Source organism: Erpetoichthys calabaricus, chromosome 4 (assembly GCF_900747795.2).
Source record: "Erpetoichthys calabaricus chromosome 4, fErpCal1.3, whole genome shotgun sequence".
NCBI classification, from domain to species: Eukaryota; Metazoa; Chordata; class Cladistia; order Polypteriformes; family Polypteridae; genus Erpetoichthys; species Erpetoichthys calabaricus.
The window spans coordinates 180,780,765-180,804,293 of record NC_041397.2 but is presented as its reverse complement, the minus strand read 5'-3'; the positions used below and the strand labels follow the sequence as shown (position 1 = coordinate 180,804,293).

The following is a 23,529-nucleotide window of genomic DNA, read 5'->3' as shown; positions in this document are numbered from 1 at the left end:
GGTTCTCCTATCTCCACAGAGGACCTCTGGAGGTCTGACAGAGTGACCCTCAGGTTCTTGGTCACCTCCCTGACTAAGGCCCTTCTCCCCTGATCGCTCAGCTTAGATGGCCGGCCAGCTCTAGGAAGAGTCCTGGTGGTTTCGAACTTCTTCCACTTACGAATGATGGAGGCCACTGTGCTCATTGGGACCAGACATTTTTCTGTAACCTTCCCCAGATTTGTGCCTCGAGACAATCATGTCTCGGAGGTCTACAGACAAATCCTTTGACTTCATGCTTGGTTTGTGGTCTGACATGAACTGTCAACTGTGGGACCTTATATAGACAGGTCTGTGCCTTTCCAAATCATGTCCAATCAACTGAATTTACCACAGCTGGAGTCCTATTAAGCTGCAGAAACATCTCAAGGATGATCAGGGGAAACAGGATGCACCTGAGCTCAATTTTGAGCTTCATGGCAAAGGCTATGAATACTTACGTACATGTGCTTTCTCAATTTTTTTTTAATAAATTTGCAAAAATCTCAAGTAAGCTTTTTTCACGTTGACATTATGGGGTGTTGTGTGTAGAATTCTGAGGAAAAAAGTGAATTTAATCCATTTTGGAATAAGGCTGTAACATAACAAATTGTGGGAAAAGTGATGTGCTGTGAATACTTTCCGGATGCACTGTATATATCATTATAAAATACAGTTTAACATTTGCCAATTCAGTTACATAAGTCCACTTTAAAAATTTTTGGGATATTTTTTTATATAAAAACTGAGTTGTCTAATTCCAGTGTTGCTCCCTAACAGATCTGAATGACTCCCAGAAGCAGTCCCTAATTGAGATGCTGTTGACGTCAGTCCGTCAAGCCACAGAAGGACACCCCCCTGTAGGGAGAGGAATGAACAAAAAGGTTGGTGGTGCTGCTCAGTTACAGTTTGCAGGTGTGGTGAGTGATTGTTGTTATCTTTTGTGAATGTTTAATAGAGGCGTTTCAAAACCTAAATTAGATTTTTTCCCTTTATCTGATTAGCTACACTAATGCATAATTTCATCAGTACTTACATAATGTATTTGATGCTCTGCTGCTGAGAGTATATAGTAAATATTTTCACTGTTCAATGAAATACCTGAGATAAGGGTGAACATATAAAGAACTGCTGATAGATGGCTTGAAATCTAAGTAATCAATGTAGACCTCAGCATTAATGTTTGTAGTACACTATCTATTGGAATGTGTTTTGTAATGCATATACAGTAGTATTAAAATGCATTGCATTTGTCATTTCAATGGATGGTGCATCACAAACATATGTGCTAGTACAATGCATTTCTACAAATGTGATGCATCATCTGTTGGAATGACAGAGACATAGCAACTGGATGGACACACAGATGCTTATATTTTTATTAAGGTGAATTATTTCACTTTTGCATTAGAAATAGTTCAACCATGTTGCTTCCTTTGCTAATTAATTATTTTAGTGATGGCTGAATGTTCAAGTCCTTCTCCATCTTGAAGGTTTTTCTGATATTAACCGTTTTTCCAAGTTTATGATTGTCATCATTTCTTTGGACTTTTGGGATACTGTTTTTATGATGTAAGATAATGATGTTATTTATTGCTAAACTTTTTTAGTGTTATATTTGAGGTACGCATTTGTTTTGAAGCTTTTATTATCGTCTTTAATAGTTTTATTGGAGCATCCATATTATTTATGCCAATGATAACTGTTGACAATTACATGGACTTGAACTGTTAGTCATTTGGGCAGATGGCAGTACAATGTCTATGGTTTCCAATCTCTGAATTAGCCTTGAAAAAACTAAGAAATGCTCAAGATTTAATTTAGATAGGGAAAGGGCTATAGACAGATTTAAGACTTTTTGCTCTACTTTTTGACTTTGAATTTCACCAATTTGTGTTGGTACTTTTGACAGTAAGTTTTCTGACTGCGTTTTTTTTATATTCAAGCTTTTGACAGCTGCAGACATCTGTTTTGATTGTCCGTAGTTGCTGGTCTTATTTCCTGGTCATTTAGTACTCTCAACTTTTTCTCCACACACACAGTTTTCTGTCAAATACGTAGTAATTATTCATTATTGTACATAGTAATTAATAATTATTGTCCTGGTCTCTTACCTAATTGATTTAGAAATTTTTCACTCAATAATATTGTTTATCCATAATATTAATTCATAATGTTGTGTCTATAGTAATTACCTAGTCCTAGTCACTTGCCTAATTTTAAATTAAATTTTTTTCTTTCCACACTAAAACATTCTTATGTCCTTGACTTCTTCGCTGTCTCAGAACTGCTGTTTCCGTTGTACTTGTAACAGTATGCCGACCTTTCAAGTTCTGCTATGGAACAAACCTGGTGACTGATGGTTACCAGTACTTAAAAAAACAACCAATCATGTTTAGTGTCGATTATAGCAGAAAAAAAACACCCTGTCCTAAAATCTTACATTTTAATGTAAATTTCCTTTCCTTGGTGAGACTCCTCTTTGTCAAATTATCTATCCACTCTGAGGTTGGAATCCTGTTTCCTTAGTTTTAGTTGTAGTATTGACACCACATTCAATTACTAAACTGTAACAAGTAAACCACAAGCTACAATTTACAGCTGGAGGTTTTTTTTTTTTTTTTTTTTTTTTTAGAATTTTGCAGTGAAAGAAAGAAAAATACAGATGGATGACTGCATCAGACTCACTGAGCACTTAATCGTTGCTCTTCCAGCACTTTTGGAAAAGGTAGGGCTTTTATTGTTCTGCCACAGTGCACAATTTTTTTCCCATAGCTCTTAAATGATTTTTTTTTTTTTGCATTTTTTTTCTTCAGTATTCAGTAAAAGCAGAAAATGTGGCCAATCTTCTCCAAATACCACAATATTTTGACACAGATGTTTACAGAAATAGTCATTTGGAAAAGGTATGTAGCATGTCATTATATGTGTACTGCAGACTGTTTTGTTCCTGTTTGCTATATACGTTATACACTCAGTAGCTGGTCTATTAGGTACACATTCTCATTAATGAAAATAGCATGCTGCTCAGTTAGTTATCTAAGCAACTATGACCATATCTATTAAATTCTGGCATAGTGCGATTAAAAAAAGTATACATTGATTGGTAATTTTATAGTTGTCATAAAATGTGTTAGTGAAAGAGGTCAGACTTTTTCAATCTAACAGAAAACCACAAATATTCACACAACAGCTGGTGGTTTGAGGTGGCAGTATGGGTTATAGTTCCTTAGGTCGTACTAGGTCTTTTAATACCAGCTGAGTGTTACCTGAATGAGTAATGTATTTTACTGTATCGTGATTGGTATCCACTTTTTTTCTTTAAGTTTTGCCTAACCTTTCTTTGTCTATTTAACATCTCAATTTCCATGCAGCTTCCCACCTCTTCTCTTTTTCCTGTGCAGGGCAGCTAATCTTTTTCACTTGCCAGCAGTCCCATTTTTCTTTGTGAGATTACAGCCACAGCTTGTACAGTTGTGCTTTTCTCCTAGCACCATTCATTTACATGAACTGAATGCCCCATTTCTGCACGCAGCTGACGCACAAAAGAAGCATGGTACCTAAGAATGCCCCACACACTACAGCTTTATTACTGACAAATTTTGAAAAATAAGAAAAAATATTTTCATTAATTTTCTTTTTTCAATAATGTCACAATATTTCAATCAAATCAGAAGAAGTATTTTTGAGATTTTGGGGGTTTTGTTTTTTCTTTTGCAAATGGGGATTTAACCCTAAATATCGATATACCGAAACGTCCTTATTGAATAAGTTCTGCACTAGATATTCCTCCCAGTCAAACTTCAGCTTATATATATATATATTACATGTATATGGTAAGCATTATTTAATTGAGTTATTGAATATGTCAATAACAATTAATGATTGTGCTTAAATTCTTGTCTGGTCACTAATGAGGGATGTGTTCATTGAATGCCTTTATTTTCAAAGTATATGGACATGTTGCTGAAGCAAATGACAGATGTTGTTGAGCAACACACACATCCTGCAGTCCTTGAAGCCTGTGCCAAAACATACTCTGTGCTCTGCAGCGAGGAGGTGGCTGTGCATGTACTGGCAAATATCTCCAAAGACCAGCTGATTGACCAATGGACCAAACGGTTACATTTGTTACTAGAAGACTTTTTCTGTGAGGTATATGATGCTTATTTTGTTAGTGTGCGTCAGGTTATAATAAATGATGTGAGTTTTTTTTTCTTTTTCTTCATCCTGTAAAACACTTTGAGCTACATCATTTGTATGAAAAGGTGCTATATAAATAAATATTGTTGTTGTTGAGTACAAGGGAATATTTTTTACTTTGAATATATTGATATTATAAAGCAGCTTTTGAACTTAAAAGTACAACTTCATCATTTTTTAAGTTAAACTTATTTCTTAACAAACATGGTATATATGCATTTGCCACACAAAATTGTGTTCCAAAGTCCAGCAATTTCTAGAAGTTTAAAAAAATATCTTGCTGCACTTGCACATATTTAAATGGAGAAAATGAGCACAAAGTACGACTGGAAAATAAAAGCCTAAAAGTTACCAGTTATTTTCTCTTTGAGTTTTGATAAAATAAAAAAAAAAAGGGATCTGGAAATAATCATTTTATTGCAGATTCTTGGAACTGTTTTACTCAAGGTAAAGGTACATTTTCTACTTACTTGTGTGAGTTCTCAGATAAATACAGAAGTAAATCAAAACAAAACCAACCAAATGGCTTGAAAACTTTACAGTGAGTTTATCTTTGTAGAGGAATCCACTAACCGGCTGGGGGGGGTGAAAGCTTATTGCAGAAGCCAGAAAGTGCTGAGGTAGCTGGCACAGCTGGTTTTCTTTTAAAATGGTTGAATCTCATAATATTGGTGTTTTCATGTTCAAAATTGACATGTATAAGCTATTTTACAATGTGTGTGTAATCACAAGATCCGCATCAATATTTAACAACTGTCTTGGCTTGAGAATTGATGTATTTGGTAAGTTTTAAGCTTTTTTTCCCAGCTTTACCCAGTTTTTCAGCATGCCCATTAATTCCAATGTAAAACACCAGTGCAGGCAAGGTATTTAATATTTATAGAAAATTATGTACTTTGGAACATAATTTTGCATGGCAAATGCATATATACCATGTTTGTGAAGATATACTGTAACTTTGACTTGAAAAATGCCAAACACATCCTTTAACTAGTATGTCTATATAGAATATTTTATATCTGATAAACTTGTCATTCAGAAGTATTTATCACATTTGTATTGTTAGTTATGGATAACTAACTATGGGATCACAGCTCCTGCCAGCTGGTCTATAATCTGGTGTATTATAGAAAAATGCTACAGTGACAATTGGAAGCATCAGCTTGGTTAACTGTGTATCTTGTTAACAACAGGCACATAGATAAAACAGCATGTGGTGAATATATAAAGTCACATACAGTAATAAGGTACTTTACTTTGGAGTCAAGCCCTGATCTCTAGAATTGGCAGGGTGTAGATCTAAGGACTGTGTCTCCCATATTTCAATACAGTATCTACTGTATGTTAGGATGCTACTAAATGTATTTGAGGTGTCTTTCAGGTTTAATTAAGCTTGCCATACTGCACATGCAACAGGACAGACTCTGGGAAAATTGTAATTTTCTTTTACTTCAATCATCTAGACAGTGGAATGTGTAGGAAATTGTTTTGTTCCCTTTTTGTAGGGAGAGGGCCAGTCAGCTAGTAAAGAAGTTAACCACCAACTCTTATCCACATTGAAAAGAATCACCGCCTTTCATAAGTAAGTAGTGGTTTTGTATTGTGTATTTTTATTTCTCATTTTCTTCTCACGAGTATAGGTTTGATTTTGTTGTTTTACTTGAAATGAGAAATTAGCCATAATTTCAAAAATATGATGGTTTATAAGAGTTACATTTTGTGGCTCATTTAAACAATCAAGTGATGTGAATTTCAGCAAATTTAGAGGAAGCATTATAATAATATGACACCTCACAAGTAAGGTCAAGTTAGAATATTGATATATGAGTATCACTATATAGACCTCCTTGAAACAGATAAATGCAAAGTGCAGGCAAACTCATCATTTTCAAATTGAAAAATTTACTGGGTTAATGTATCCAAGCTGCTTACTATTTAATGAAGCTGATATAAATTACATTACATTTTTTTGTTACATAAATAACACCTTTAAAAGATGCTAATCTTAATATGGCTTTCTAGCATTAACAACACATTCTTTAGTCTAGATTATGCCTGTCAATGCATTACATAGTGATTTTTATTTAAATGTTGACCATACGTTAAATAAGATTTCTGGATTTAAGATTACTTTGCAGAGTTTATTATTCCTAGTTAACACTTTCATAAGAATTTCCAGATCTGAGTGTTTCTCTTTCACTGCTTAACATCAGTGCAACATGATGGCGCACCTACTGCACAGGTCCTGATGATCTTGGATCCTTCAGCCAGTCATTGTCTATGTTGAATTTGTCTATTCTTCCTGTCTCTGCTTTGTTTTTTATCAGTTTACTCTCGATTCCCCACTATTGATTCTAAATGGAATTTGTGATGGCCTGGCACTCTGTCCAAGCAGTGGGTTCTCTGCATCAAGGGCTATTTTGGCATTGCCCCACACCCCACCAGATGCCACTGTTGTTGAAAAAATTTAATACATGCTAAACTTTCCAGAATAATTTAACATTCTGTAGGTTTATAAGGTCATTATTGTGATGCTTACAGTGAAATTCTTACTTGAATGTGCTAATCAACATGCAATACGTAGTGTTAAAATGTTTATGGCAAATTCAACATAGTTGTTATAATTCAATTTTTCAGTGTCCCATGATATTCTCAATGTGCTGTCATATCTAGAAAAATCTGTGGATTTGTAGTATGTGAAAATGTCCTTGTGTCCGGTGTCACTAGCTGGCTTCCAATTTGCTTGGTCATGGCCTTTGACCCTGTGGTTTTCTCACATACTTGGAACCTGAAGTCTGGAACCCTTTTAAGCAACCCATTTTTGTTTTGTCACACAATTTAAAGGGTGCATGAACTTGCACATCTCACTATTTTGAAATAGCTGTCATCATTATCATGGATTGTGTTGATTAATTATGTACAATATTGTTAAGTACCTTGCACATGGTATGGGGATGGACTGTAATGGACTATGAATAGTTCTGTACTCTGTGTTTCTTATATTTTGCATATTTAATGCATGTATTGATTAGACATACAAGACACTAGTGCTAAAAGCAATTAGTAGAAAAAACACTAATTGCTTTTAGCAATTAGCTTAGAGTTAATTGTGCTTTGTCTAGTTATTACTCTATTATAATATGTGCTGAGCTGCTTGGCTTGCTGTATTACTGGGTAGAACCGGTAAAGGGGGTGGGGTAAGGGATTTGAGGTTGAATATGTAAAAGCACAAGGTACGTCTTATAAGACTGTTGTCATGGGTACAAAATTGACTAATGGAATAATTTAGAAGAAAGGTTTAGGAGCCAGAAGTCAGCATAGCCTCTTTGATGGCCCTTTGACTCAAAAATACCATAAAAAGTGTGAAAAAAACATAAATACGAGGGAAAATCCACCCAGGCCATTGCAGCTGGAGACCATACCAGAAAGACTGGCCAGCTCATTGTGAAATGCAAAAAGACCTCCCTTCTGAGCATTAAAACACATTGGGTATCTAACCTCCAACAAGAACTTTTGCTGTTCATCCAGGTTGTGTTTGGGGTAAATGCCACACCTCTATGTAGAGTTTAGTTTCAGTTTTAGGCACATTTTAGGAATTAATGACTTTTATGCTTAAGACCATTAGTAAGTGAATAAAATGCTGTATCTGATACTTTGATTGATTGCTGTACATTCTGTTTACTGTCTCTGACTAAATTAATCATATAAAGGACACGTGTACTCAATTGTGCTTTTGTCTGTCTGTAATCAGTATCAGTGAAAAATATTGTTATTTCACATTGGCTTACATATTTTTGAATCAGAAACACACAATGGTTTAAGGATTTATTCACATTTAATTTTAACAATCTTCTGGAGGATGTTCAAAGAAGATCTCCTTAACTGGTCTAAAATTCACTTATCGTAAGATGCAGAAATAAATATCATCGAAATGAACATCCTACCTAAATTCTTATACATTTTACAGTATACATTTGTTTGTATAAATAAATCCTTTCAAAAATTTGCAGCAGTTGTAATTTAATTTATATGGAATAGTTAGAACTTTGTGAAAATCCTGTGTTAGTGCAGGTGATGTCTTGAGGTAGAAATATTAATGATTGCTTTATGTTAATAAGCTGAATATCTTACTTCCTCTCTCCCTCTAAACTACACAGTTTTTTGGACCTTGATCTGAATGTAACCTCTGTATCCACATTGGTTATGTTGTAGTACATTGTAATGAGCAATATGGCTCTTTTCAAATCTAATCAAAATCAGTCCATCCATCAACAAAACTGTTTAATCCGGTTCAGGGTCATGGAGATCAGAGTTTATTCTGGCAGCAGTGGGCATAAAGCAGAGTCCACCTAGATGGGATGCAAGTCCACTGAAGTTCTCACTCACGCTCACACCTATAGTCGATCATACAAGGATAATTAAGCATCACTAATGAACCTAACATGTTTGTGTTTGAGGGGCTGACAGGAATACCAAGAGAAAATCACTTCCAAATACAGTAAAAATGTATGAAGTCCACCCTGACAGTGCCAGGATTTGAGCCCAGGAATTAGCAACACTAACCACTGTGACATCATATTGTCTATCTAACACAAAAACTAATTCACCAATTACCACTGAAAGCACTGATGAAGAGTACAGCAGGGTGTACTGTAAATCATTAACAAATACAAAGTCACTTTGTTGTACTGAAAATCTGACGTTTAGAGTTACTGCATCAAATATTGCTTTCACTTAGGCTTGGAATCACAATTTTATTGAATTTATTTAAATTTTTTAGTGCCCATGATCTGTGCCACTGGGATTTGTACAAAAGCATATTCCGGCTGCTTAGTGATGGTTCTCAGCAAGTGGAGCCATCTTACCAGGTACTTTTTTAATTATCTTAAACTACTATGTTCTGTAGATTTCTGGAATGCATAGAGTAAAGTTTTTTTTACCGCTTGTTTTAAATGAAATGTTAAAAAGTGAATATTTTGAGCAGTTGTTTACTTTTAACTGTTGTTTAATTTTTTTCCTTTCTCAATCCAAAAATGTCATTGGGTTGAATGATATCTCCAAAGTAAAAAAAACGCTCTGCTTGTACCAGACCTTTAAGAATCCCCCATACCAGTGTTCCAAACCCTTCATAATTATTTAATCCCACTCCATATTTTGGTGGTAAATTTTACAACTGATGATCTGCCAGCATTCATTTCTGCTGTTATGCAATGCCTTTCATGGAGAGCTTTGGACAACAGACATTTATTGGTCTGCCCTGGGGAACATGAAAGATAGCTAGCTGGCTCTGATATTTGGTTCTAACACACCAAGAACACACACAGTGTGTAGACAGTCTGCTGGTGGTAGGTGGTTTTTAGAAATTGAAATTTTGATTGTGTTAAAAATGTGACGGCCTTATTTGAGTACAAGGACAGTGAGGCCAGGGCCAATCCCAGTGTCGTCCAGCAGAAAGCATGAACCAGCTCTCCTTTGTTGAAGGCATAACTCATACACCTTCCCACACTTATTGATACTCTGCTATTTAGAGTCATCAGTTAACTTATTTAATAACAAGCTTGTTGGGTGGGATGGTGGCACAGTGGTAGTGCTACTGCCTTGCAGTAAGGAGACCCAGGTCCTCCCTTGCATATTCTTCCTGTGTCTATGTGAGTTTCCTCCTGGTGCTCTGGTTTCCCCCCAATTGCAAAAACATGCATTTTAAGTGAATTTCCAATGTTAAATTTGCTCTAGTGTATGTGTTTGGTGTTTATGTGTTTGCACTGCGAGGAACATGCACTCTGCCCAGGGTTTGTTCCTGCCTTGTGCCCTATGCTAGCTGGGATAGGCTCGAACACCCTTGCGACCCTGGTGTGGATTAAGTGGATTGGAAAATGACATGACAACAAGCTTGTCTTTGGAACGGTCCAGTAATTTACACTGAGGTTATTGCAGTTTAACACTTCCCACCAGTCACAAACCTGGTACAGCTGGAGTATACAGACACTGCCAAATCCTGGTGAACAGTAAAGGGAGGAGCCCCTTTAGCAGCTTCTAAGTTGCAGTGGTGTGCCTCTGTATGTGTGTGCCATGTGAGGCAGGCTCCTGGCCATCTCATTTGCTCCTATGGTGCCTGGACTGTAACAGTAAGAAAATCAGAATCTCGTTAAAAAAATGTTGTAAATATGATGAGAAATTGCATGCTTCTCACATAAAGTTACTGCATTTGGAAATTAACCAAACAGCTATAATTACTAGAAATAAATTATATATTCATTTATGGAAACCATCCGTCCATTTACTATACCTAGCTAGTCTATATCAAGGTCGTGGCAGCTGGAATCTATTCTAGGAGAACTGTGGGGGTAAGTACTTTCACTCCGACATCACAGCTAGAAAACTGCATGATACTGTCATTCTGACATTCTCATTTTCCCCCACTAAAAGCACATGAATTGAGCACATAACTTAAATGGGCTCACTGAAACAGTAGAATCTACAAGGGTTGGGTGGGTCGAAACAAACCAGTACTCTAACCTGTAATCACAATCATGAATTTGTTTTTATAAGCAGCTCCTGCCACTGAAGAACTCAAACTCCAAACAGGCTTTCATATAATCATGAATTTGTTTTTATAAGCAGCTCCTGCCACTGAAGAACTCAAACTCCAAACAGGCTTTCATATGTTGTCTGACCACTCTGCCTCAATGTCCACATTAGTGGAGTGTTGGGGTGGTCCTTCTGGGAGTTTCTCTTGTCTCCAAATAGGTTCTCTGGAGCTCATCCACAGTGATCATCAGGTTTTTGGTCATCTCACTTACAATGGTTCTCTCTCCCCCAATTGCTCTGTTTAGCTGGGCAGACAGCTCGAGGAAAAGTCATGATTGTTCCAAACTTACTGCATTTAAGAATTAAGTTCAAGTTTAAAGTTTATTGTCATATGCACAGTAAGGAAACACGTTTCCCTGTACACTGAAATTCTTTCTTTGCTGTCCACACCAAATGACAAAACCAACGTATAAAGATAAACATAAATAATAAGTAGCAGAAAGATATTAAGTAACAGAGGCAGCATTAAGTACAGTATAAAAACAGAATAGAAGTATAAAGTGTAATGTGCAGGTAGGTGTGTGATGGACAAGTCAAATACAGTTGTGTGAGGTAGATAGAATGAGGTGAACTATGGTTATAAACTCCAGTCAGTTATTTAGGAGTCTAATGGCCTTGGGAAAGAAAGAGTTCTTTAGCCTGGAAGTCCTGCATTTCATGCTTCTATACCTCCTGCCTGTGGGTAGAAGTGTGACCAGTTTGTGTTTTTTTTCTGGGGGGGGGGGGTCCCTGAGGATCAAGGCAGCTCTCCTGCGGTCTCTGCAGTTGTAGATGCTCTGCAGAGAGGGCAGTGGGGTCCTAGTGATCTTCTCAGCAGTCTTTACCACTCTCTGCAGGCGTTTGCGGTCCATAGCAGTAGTGTTGCCGTACCACATGGTGATGCAGCTGGTCAAGATGCTCTCAACAATGCAGCTGTAAAAGTTGCAGAGGATCTTAGTTGACATACCAAACTTCCTCAGCCTCCTCAGAAAGTACAGCCGCTGTTGAGCCCTCTTGACCAGCTGTGTGGTGTTAAGTGTCCAAGTGAGGTCCTCACTGATGTAGACTCCCAGGTATTTAATGCTGCTCACCCTCTCCACTTCAAGCCCTTGGATGAACAATGGCCGGTGGCGTCTCCTCTCCTTTGTCATGTCCCCTATCATCTCCTTCGTCTTGTCTGTGTTGAAGGTGAGGTTGTTGTCCTCACACCATGACGCCAGACTGTCCACGTCCCTCCTGTAGGCCGCCTCATCCCCACCAGTGAAGCGTCCTATCACTGCGGTGTCGTCTGCGAACTTTAGGATGATGTTATCTTTGTGGGAGGCGACACAGTCGTGGGTGAACAGGGTGTAGGGGATGGGGCTAAGGATGCATCACTGTGGGGTGCCTGTGTTTGTGATAATGGTGGCTGAAATCCTATTATCAATCCTGACAGACTGGGGCCTTCCAGTCAGAAAGTCTAGGAGCCAGTCACAGAGGGTGGGGTGCAGGCCAAGTACAGACAGTTTATGGGTGATAACTGTGTTAAAGGCGGAGCTGTAGTCAACAAAGAGCATCCTGATGTAGGAGTCTTTGTTCTCCAGATGGGAAAGGGAATAAAGAAGTGCAGCCGCGATGGCATCTGAGGTGGACCTATTGGGCCGGTAGGCATACTGTAGGGGGTCCAGAGTGCTACTGTGCTCTTGGGAACCTTCCATGAGGCAGAAATGTTTTTTCAGGCTTACCCAGATCTGTTTTCTTGACACATTTTTTTCTCTTAAGGTCTGCAGGCAGTTCCTTCAACCTTATTGTTATGTTTTTGCTCTGGTACACCTTGTCAGCTTGTGTGTGCCTTTCCTAGTAATGTATAATCAGTTGAATTGATCACAGGTGGACTCCAAATAATGTTTAAAAGTATCTCAGTGATGATGAATAGAATAGAATGCACCTGTGCCAAAATTCAAATGTCATAGGAAAGGGTATAATTACCGTACTTATGGAAATGTGATATTTCAGGTTTTTACTTTTAATTTGCAAAAATTTCTAAAATCTTGTTGAGGCTTTGTCATTCTTGCGTCCTACGTGTTGCTTGATGAGAGAAAAATAGAATTTAAATTATTTTAGCATAAGGCTGCAACATAACGTGAAAAAGTGAAAGGGTCTGAATACTTACTGAAGGCACTGTAGATGCCTGAATCTTTGCATGGAATTATAAGTTTTGAATGACTGACTAAAATCAGAAGTAATTTCTATTGATGAAACAGGCTAAAATCCATTTATTTTTGTTTATTAATTGTATGAAATATAATTAAAATTACTACTCAAAACTAAGTAAAATTTAGGTTACTTCCTAGAACCCTGAATTATTGTCCCGGACTGGGCACCTGTCCAGTCACTGGCTTATCTCCAACTGAAGTATTGGTCTTAATGTTCATTTTAGTTTACTCTGCCAAGAAGTATTAAAGGCTGTCTTTTTTATTTAGAGCCATTAAACTATACTTGAAATCTATCTGCAATACTAAATGATTATTTAAGTTAACTCAGTGAAATTTGAAATGTTTGTGCAGACAAATGTCTGAGTCTAAACAAAAAGTTGCTGTGTATTATTCTGTGACCTTTAAATGAAATTAACGGTTTCATGTCTGCAGGTCATTGTTCAAGCTCTGCAGTGTGCTTTCTACGCTATTCTGTGGCAGTTAAACCGGTGCTTTGAAGGCATCACCTCCAAGGTAATTAATCATATTTGTCTTGGGTGACCCATGTTTCAAATCAGCAAAGGGTTTCAATGGATGCAGTTTGAAAACTGTTGGCAGCAGTTAATACTGAGGGTCTCTTCTTGCACTGTAATTATTGTAATTCCCTTATAATTACCTGCGTAACTAAAGTGTCACTAGGCATTATTACCATGTACCTGAAAAATATCAGCAGACTACAGTACAGTGTATTTGAGTTGTGATCAGCCTCTAATTACATGCAAAACTATGGATTACATGAGTATTATTACCAAGTATTTGCTATTTTACTTATGTAGTGTTGTAGGTGACTACACAATCGAGTATGAAATATGAACGGGAAATGTGCGTTTACCTAAAACTATTACTTGACTTCCACAGTAAGTACATGACAATAATGCAGAGTTACACTGTAGGTGATTACTAAGCTTTTGAAGCTAAGTCTTCTTTTTTTTGCTCATATATTATTTGCAACATTAATGACACTAGGTCTTGCTTATTGCTGCCTGTCCTTCCTGCCAGTTGCTTCCTGCACTTTTACATTATGTTTAATGTCTAATGGATATGAACATATTACTATCCAAATAAGTTGTGGATTGTTAATTGTGTTACTCCTTTCAATTGCATTAGTTTGAAATCTGGATAGTTTGTCTTTATTATATCCATATACGTTTTGTCAGGGTGCATATGCTACAATTCATTTCTGTGTGTGGTGCACAGACATGCCATTACTTCTGAAACATTAAATGATCAAATCTTCAGTATGTTAAATCAAAAGGCAGATATTTTTACATTAAAAACACTGAGATGGCTCCCAGAGGGTTCAGTCCGAAAACATTCAATCACTGTAATACCAGGATTAGAAGCACAGAATGGCTAAATGGGAAGTTGTTCATCTACCACCATAGATCAAGTCTTCATTTTAATAATTGCTTAATGAATCAACCTTTCTCTTCCTAATCAAAATGAACATACAGAAGAATGTCGACCGGGCAGTGTCATATCTTGACATCGGTGACTCGTCCAAGTCACGTCTTTATTAAACTTAGCAAGCACACTTGAGAAAACTTTCCATTGTGGTTTAATAAAATCAAACTAATTAAATGCATTTCCTCAAAGTGATACATAAATTGAATTCTGTAACCGTACAATGTCCAATTTTCCAGAGGATGTGGCTCTTGTACTTTGTTTTATTAAATCTGAGCCTCTGGGGGAAAGTGTTTCGTGTAATGATATTTTTCATCTCTTCATTGACCTTTGGCACACCTGAAATAAAATATTGATGGCCTTCAAGAACATTCAAAGGAAAAAAAATGGATATATAATTTTATGCATCTGAAACATTAGGATTAAACTTTACATCAGTGACTTTTTCATCAATAATTCACAACGAGGACAGTAATGTGAGTCAGTGACCATGAATATATTGCAATCTGCAATTCTAATGTCAGGAGAACTTGACTTTAATGGTAAGCTCACTTGAAATGAAAGGATGTGTTCAGCAAAAAATAGGGAAATTTATGATTAAAGGGGCCAAAAAGAATGAAATTGGAAGTATGTCTTTTGCAGCAGTAATTTAAAACTAATTCAATCAAAGGTCAAAAAGGTAATGCAAGAAAACAAATAACCATTTCCAGCAGAATTAATTGTAGTCACAGATTACAATAATAATAACAATAGAAATGTCTTTATAGAGAAAATATGTTTTGCAGTTATTTGTTGTTCTATGCAACCTGTGTATCTGAGTAATAGTCAAATTTCTTTTTTGTACATGTAAAATGGGCAGTTGCAGTCAAAGGCCTGACTTAGCCTCTCAAACAAATGGAGTTTGCTGGATATGCAAAGGTCAGTTGTTGAGTTTGCGACCTGAAATAGGAAGCAACTTGGCAATGAAACAGAGTGAAACATGTTACACAGAGTACCTTTTATAATGAGCACAATCACAAATTCTCAAACTTAAAACTTCTAGGAACACACCTATTGTATTCTTTCTGTTTATTTAAAGTGGTGGGAATTTGAACCTACAATTTCTTTTCTACTGCCCAAAACTACTGGTACTTGTTTTATTGCAAGAAAATGTTTATAAACAGATAGCTGACTTATACTTTTAAATTATTTTAAATTAGCTAGGTATGTCATTAAGTTACGTTCTCTTGTAAATCAAGCGACTGGTGGTTTGTGTAAAAAATGGTAGCACAGATTTGCATTGCTGGACAACACTTTAGATTCAGTTTAGGACTGATAAAGTTACAAATTATTTAATGTATAGAAGTAAGTGGACAGTTTTTATTGGGTATTCACCGTGTTGTGAAAAGAATGCAGGGCTGTCACGCCTGTATTTTATTGTGGTCAAAAAATCTAGTATTTTCTAATAGATAACAAGTGCAAGTGAAAAGATTAACTACCTTATAAACCATGGCTGATGCACATTAGAAAAGAAAATTTCTCAAATTCTAGATGAAAAAGTTTTATTTGTGACCATTAGTTTAACTTAAATTAATGGCTTCAATGCATCAAAAGCAGCAAGCAGTGTAGCTGTGGCAAAATGTTAGCCCGCACTTGGCACTACATACAGTCTGTGGTTATTAAGTGAGAGATGCTAATGTAGTTTATCTGTAGAATGTTGAATTGAATATTTTCTCTATCCATTTTCTGGTTCCTTTCAGCCAATCTCAGTTTTATAAGGAATAATGACGATCCCAGTACCACTGATGACAATGCAGAAGCCGATTGAGAATGGGGTGCCAGTCCTTTGCAGGACACACTGACACACACACATCACACTCAATTACTCTGAGCCAGTTACCTTTACCCATCAAGCTCAACTGCACAACTTTAATGTCAATTAAAATGAATGTCCATTGAAGACAATTAATACCAAATAAAATAATAAAAGCAAAATGCTTAAATTCTCTCTAGCCTTTTAACTTGTTACAACTTTTTTGGTAGAATAAAGATACAGCAGTGAAGCAATGCATTTAAAGTGTGATATTAAAATTTACAGATAAAGTTCCCAGTAATTGTACAAATCATACACACCACTAGTGATGAGCAAACCTTGCTGATTTTGCCTTGCCATGTGTTTGGTGAAAGCACTGAAACATTTGACTGAACTAGGTGAAATGCATTGAATTCAGTAGGGAAAAAAATGGAACTACTTTTTAGTCGGTTAAAAAATGGTGCAGTGGTCTTCTAGATGAGATTAGATTTGATTAAGATAAACTTTGTTAATCCCTTGGGGAAGTTCTAATGCATACAGCAGCAGAGACATAAAAAAAACTATAGAATACAGACTCACAGGACAGTTAATACGGCCAGTGAATTAATTCAATTGATAACTTAAGTAAATAAGCTTAACAAGTACATCAGATGGAAGCATTGAATCGCCTGATAGCAGTAAGCAGAAAAGACCCCCAGTGGCGCTTCTTAGCACACCATAGCGGAATGAGCCTGTGGCTAAAAGTGCTCAGAGAGAGCGCCTCCTGGAGGGGATGGAGGGGATTTTTCATGTTACTATCTAAATTTGCCATCATCCTCTTTTCTATAACAGCTTCCAGTGTGTCCACGGTGTTATGTGATGGAGCAGGCCTTCCTGATAAGTGTTTATGTCCCTGTGGGCTAAGAAAGCATCTGCCAACTGTGCTGGATCGATTATTGTGGCCAGAAATGTGACCTGAGCTGTGAAGCAGCAGTGCTAACCTAGTGCATCATCGTGCCTGCCTGAGATAAAATTGTGTCACATATCAAGCTGCATTGTCTCTTTCTAAAGCCAGCTTAGTTACAGAGTAAACACACCTTCACACAGACAGGAAGAGAAATGCAAGATCAACTGTGGTCATGTGCAAATCTCAGTTAAAGAAAAAATCTTTAAGCAATCTGCTTAATCCATCAGAGATGCTTGCCTTGTGCATTGTGCAGCCCTGCCCCCTGCAAGAGGACATCACTCTACAGCAGGGGTGCCCACACTTTTTCATCTTGCGAGCTACTTTTAAAATGACCAGGTTGAAATGATCTACCTACATTAAAAATGCTATATACAGTATATATACTGTATATATATATATAATATATATATATATACAGTGCATCCAGAAAGTATTCACAGCGCATCACTTTTTCCACCTTTTATGTTACAGCCGTATTCCAAAATGGATTAAATTCATTTTTTTCCTCAGAATTCTGCACACAACACCCCATAATGACAACGTGAAAAAAGTTTACTTGAGGTTTTTTTTTTTGCAAATTTATTAAAAATAAAAAAACTGAGAAATCACATGTACATAAGTATTCACAGCCTTTGCTCAATACTTTGTCGATGCACCTTTGGCAGCAATTACAGCCTAAAGTCTTGTTGAATATGATGCCACAAGCTTGGCACACCCATCCTTGGCCAGTTTCGCCCATTCCTCTTTGCAGCACCTCTCAAGCTCCATCAGGTTGGATGGGAAGCGTCGGTGCACAGCCATTTTAAGATCTCTCCAGAGATGTTCAATCGAATTCAAGTCTGGGCTCTGGCTGGGCCACTCAAGGACATTCACAGAGTTGTCCTGAAGCCACTCCTTTGATATCTTGGCTGTGTGCTTAGGGTCGTTGTCTTGCTGAAAGATGAACCGTCGCCCCAGTCTGAGGTCAAGAGCGCTCTGGAGCAGGTTTTCATCCAGGATGTCTCTGTACATTGCTGCAGTCATCTTTCCCTTTATCCTGACTAGTCTCCCAGTTCCTGCCGCTGAAAAACATCCCCACAGCATGATGCTGCCACCACCATGCTTCACTGTAGGGATGGTGCCAGGTTTCCTCCAAACGTGACGCCTGGCATTCACACCAAAGAGTTCAATCTTTGTCTCTGCATGTTTAATGACAAGGAGAAACTCTTTTTTCTCCAGCCGGGGGTCTCGAAATCTCAGCAGGAATTTCTCCCTAGCCATTTGCCTCAACGAAGCCCTCTTTTATCATCTCTCCATCTTGGAAGGACTTTTTATGCTTAATGATCGAGTTACTCACCTGGAACGATGCTTCGGTGTGTCTGCTTTTGCTTTTGAATTCAGCCGAGTGAAAAATGACGGCTGTCCGATTTAACTGCAATTTTAGTTCCCTCTCCTTTCTCTTTCTCAGATCGCTTTTCAGAAGGATGTCAGTTTTGTAGTTTTTCTGAACAGTTCAAAAGTGCCTTTCCACATTTTCCTTCTTTGGAATAGCAATGATAGATTGACAGATCAGACAAATGCACTTCGATTGTGACATTGTGAGAAAAAAAATCCTCTTCCAATTCCACATCCAGCCCATACCCTCCCACGAACAATTTTTTTTTTAAATCCCTTCGATATAAATTGGAAGGCTAACTAGATCACTTAGATAGACAGAGTTTTGCACTAACTCGCGCGTTTGATCGTGCGTGCGGGATGACCAGTGTGTTAGAAGAAAAGAGATCTCAGACTGGCCGCCCTGTATGTCAATCAAGTTGCAAATGCCATAGGGAGGATATATGATAGACTAACATTAAAAAAAAATTTTTTTGAATGCAACGCGATCTACCTGCACTATCTTTACGATCTACCGGTCGATCGCAATCGACATATTGGGCACCCCTGCTCTACAGGATGGCTTTGAATTCATTTAACTTCAGGAAGACACAAACGGAGCTAAGTTAAGTTTAGCTTTCTTTCTTGAAAGAATCTAATTTCATGAATAAAAACTTTTCTTTAAACAGCTATTTTAGTTTTATGTGTGCAATTGTGGACCCAAAATATGACAACTAATAGAATTACATATCAGAACAGTAAAAATTCTTGCAGACAGTGAAATTAACAGAAGGCGTGAATTCAATGAGGTTTGGCCCTCGCAGATACATTTGAGATAACAGTGATAGAATTTACAATTTAATATTAGAACACTAACTTTTTTTCAAACAACAGGAGCAGGAAGCATGAATTCAGGGAGTCTTGGCTCCTAAAAGCCTAATGCATATAATAGTTAAAGATAACAACAAGGAATGCAATAGTGTGAGACAGACAAGAGATCCATCTATGCCTGAAATCTGCAGTAGGGAGCTGGAAATCTCCACTGATTTTTATGATTGTCAGTCCGTCTACTGAATTGCAAATTAATGGGTGCTGCGGATCTGTCAGTTGGGGATGCTGCAACTCATCAGCTTATGGAAGGAGGTCAAGTCCACAAGCTGATAGGGTAGGAGCCACAGTGCCAACAACTTTGTCAGGTGCCCATTTAGACATGGAATTTGAGGGTGGAAGGAGGGGCCTCTTGCGCTTTGGCATCTGAGTGGTGGAAGATTTTTCATTAACAGGAGGGGTAGGGGAGGCTGTGAATGACGAAGAGCTCACATTGACCACCTCTGAGTGTGAGCCTTCAGTAAGGACTGGCAGACTCTGAGCCTGTGATAAAAATTATCAACACTACATACTTCAGAGGGCTGTCCAACCTAACACTGCCTACTACAGCTCTGTGATGTCATGCTGGCCCTGCAAAGCATCATGGGGCACTGGGAGAAAAATGTAACCTATTCCGACCTCAAACAGATTTTAAGGGAAATTTGGCAAATAAGGTCATCGGCCAACCCTGCAAAATTCACAGAGAAACACTTTTGTGACTACACAATGCTTGTACCATATATCACTTCAAATGTTGAAATCTTATCAGTATGATTCTTAAACATTTTAAGTGAATTCTTAAACATTTTAATTTCTTCTGTCAAATAACCCAACAAATTTTATACTGAACGACTATGTTTTATCCATAAAATACTTTTGAATTGTCTTATTTTTGCAAAAAAAACCCTCCTAATGTTATTTAATTTCACCATATAATCCTTTTAATTTCAAAACAGTGTTTTAAGAACTGAGTGTGCTTCACATGACAAAAGATAACAAAAATGAAGATAACAGTAGGCAGCTCCAACGCTCTTAACAGTTACATCTTCTTTAGATCAAATGTGATGCAATTTTTTGTTGTAAAATAACTAAAAGCACCAAAAGTGTCATCAGTTCAGGATCAAGCCCTGTAAATTTTTCTTGATTTGGCTCTTAAGTAACAACCCATAATAGCATCCTAAATGTCATGGGTTCTAAAACTTAGGATCAGTACTGCAGGATAAGGTGGCCAATTAAGGTTTGGAGTGAAAAATTTGACATCCCAAATATCTAGAAAGTAGTATCAAAATCAGGTCAAAAAAGACCCATAAGGCACAGAATTGAGTCAGGATTTGAAGGCATAGTAAGGGTTAACACATTGACGTCCTTCATTGGGCTAATGGGGTACATGCTGAGATAATTCTTTCCCAACATTAAAGCAATTATCCCCCTCAGCCTTTCCTGTATGCGGATGACATGGGCTTTCCAAATGTCCAGATTTTTTATGCCCTTGAACTGCACAGTCCAATTTGTGTACTAATATAATTATGATGTGCTAGGGTTGTTAATTTCTGATTGGATCTGATTAACCTTAACTAAAGCATATAGCTAAATGTGTACATTGTTCTCTTCAGAATGCTCAGGTCTGTAACCAGATCTAAATAACACCAAGGATTCTCCAATAATTATATTCCAAACTGAGTAACACATGGTTATTTCATCTTTATTTAATAACCCTTAAAACAGTTACTCAGACAAGAAGCTGTGTGATTTGCTACAAAAGGGTGACAGAGGGATGAACAAGATTAATCAGGACAAGGCTAGTTTCCCTGGTAAACCTCCAGACAACACCATAAACCACTTTGGTAGCAAGTGAAGCTCTGCAGATGGCAGTATGGAAGAATATGGGCTCCTAGTGTTCAGCATACCTAAGATGAGTGACTGATAGAACATGTAGTGCTCATCCAGGAACCAGAAAGCAAATGACCTGCACATCACCCTCATCTTGAAAACACAGTAAGGACAAGGAGGCAAATGGCACACACTCCCAGATGGGAACAAATGGAGCAGCTGAAGTGGAAGACTCAGGGATGCTGAGAAGCTCTGAACTACTACAGTGTGTTCCTGGAGCAAATGGAAGGCTGTCTCTGGCCCAGAATTTTACTTTATGGCCAGAAAGTTTTGATTGCAGAATTGGATGGATGGGAGGTGGACAGTAAGGGGGGATGGAAGGAAGGGCAGAATTTAGAGTGAAAAATATAAGAGATGGGAAATGGAGTGCCCCCACACCAGACAGACAGGGATTCAAGGACTGTTTAGGCAAACTCAGAGGGGAAGCATAGTTTATATGTATGTTCTGTTTATTTGTACTTATTGTTGTCCCGTTTATATTTCCTTCTTTTTATCTTTCCTTCCTTATTATTTATCCATACTTAGGTGTGCTGCCAAGGGGAACTCCTACTTTCAGAAGACATCATTTGAGAATTTTACTTAAAACGATTTGTAAACATTCATTTAGAACAAACAGTAAAAATGTGTTATGTACAGTATGTAATATGAGAATTCTATTATTCTAGGAGAAAGCTTTGGCCCAGAAAATGCAATTAAGAAGCTTTTTCAGGATCTGTCATCAATACCTCAACCACAGCCACACTGAAGTGAAAGAACAGGTGACTCTTTGAACACTTTAAGCAATAATTTAGTGTTGTTAAGATTAGAAATGTGTGCATTGAATGTAAAACAATGATACACATATTACAGTTGAAATGTAAGAAAACCATGTAGCATACTCAGGGTCTCTGATTAGATATCTGAACCACCATTTTTGGTTTTCTGCTTGTGGCTGTAGAGTTGAGTTCAGGAGATTGTAATTTGTTTGGCATAGAGGTTTAACTTGTTAGCCTGAATGCTGTACCTATGAAGTGTTTTAGCTTGTTTCATCTGTTCTCATTATCCGGAATTATCGTGCAGACTCTAGGATAAATTACATGAGCATTTATCCCATAACTTGGCTTATTTTAAAAGCACTGCGATCGACTTTCTTTACTGATATCCCATCTGGAATTTGATTTGGTTTTCAGACGTGTACAATAAGTTTCTTACTGTGACAGAATATTTTATTGTCAGGAGAAATAATTCATTTTTTGAAAATAGACTTTTTTTTCCCAAAATATTTTTTTAAAAGCATTTTCCAATAGCAACCAGAGAGTCCAAAGCAGTGGGGTGTCAATAAAAGAAGGAATGGAAAGCTGTGAAATCAAGCAGTTTTAGTTTCAGCTCAGTAAAAACAGGTGTCTTCTAAAGTTGCACAACACTTTGGACACCTCCATTTATTACTTTGTGGTACATGAAATAGTTGAGCTAGATGCAGGAACAAATGAGAGACCTTGCTCTAAGTAAAATTATGACAAGAGGCATGCCTCTAATATGATATAGCAGAGATGTAAGAGAAAAAGGTAAGTTTGTAACACACACATTTTGTCTAGTTCATGCATTTTTTGCAGCTGTTTTACATGAGGGACACCTTTGTCAGTGTGCAAAAGTGCAAAGAATTGGATGAAAGAAAACTACTTGCAAGGTAATAAAAAGAAACTTCAGTAGAACAATAACTGCTGCCTCATTTGCATTTTAGATATTAAAACATGCATTTGCTGTATTATCCTTAATATGATAGTGAAACAAAACTCCTTAACAATTTTTCATATAAATATAAGAAGGAGTCTTCTGCCTTCATCATTCTTGTTTTTGGCTGCGCTGCATTTCAAAAGGTTGAGATGTTACATTGTGTAATTTGTTGTTTAGTAAGAAAAGGGGCGGCTATCCTGGAAATAGATGCGTATCAAGTTCAAGTAATTTTTTTTTCTGGTGTACTCAGTACAATGAAATTCTATACACATGATGAATGGTATACAGGTACAGCCAGAACATTGTGTCTTTAACCTTTGTTTCTTTTCAGTGTAGAAATAACCTTTAACTTTTTTCTTTGCAGATGCTCGCTGACATAGCTCTTCACTAACTACAACGACATTCTTACCTGCATGTCTCCACAATACAGTTGACAGTAAAACACCAACGCAAACAGACACACACAAAAACATACTATATAACATATATACACATACGCACACCCACACACTGCAACATATACACATATTTGTACTTATATG

General features: G+C 37.2%; 1 protein-coding gene across 1 annotated transcript in view; it reads left to right on the top strand.

The window, feature by feature from the left end:
* Positions 1-23,529, top strand: part of si:ch211-269e2.1 (cohesin subunit SA-2) — a 176,400-nt gene that overhangs the window by 82,354 nt on the left and 70,517 nt on the right. The window contains 8 exon segments of the mRNA XM_051927091.1: positions 799-902; positions 2,654-2,746; positions 2,835-2,924; positions 3,970-4,173; positions 5,727-5,803; positions 9,002-9,089; positions 13,416-13,496; positions 21,940-22,032. Of these exon segments, the coding sequence (XP_051783051.1) occupies positions 799-902; positions 2,654-2,746; positions 2,835-2,924; positions 3,970-4,173; positions 5,727-5,803; positions 9,002-9,089; positions 13,416-13,496; positions 21,940-22,032 (830 nt within the window).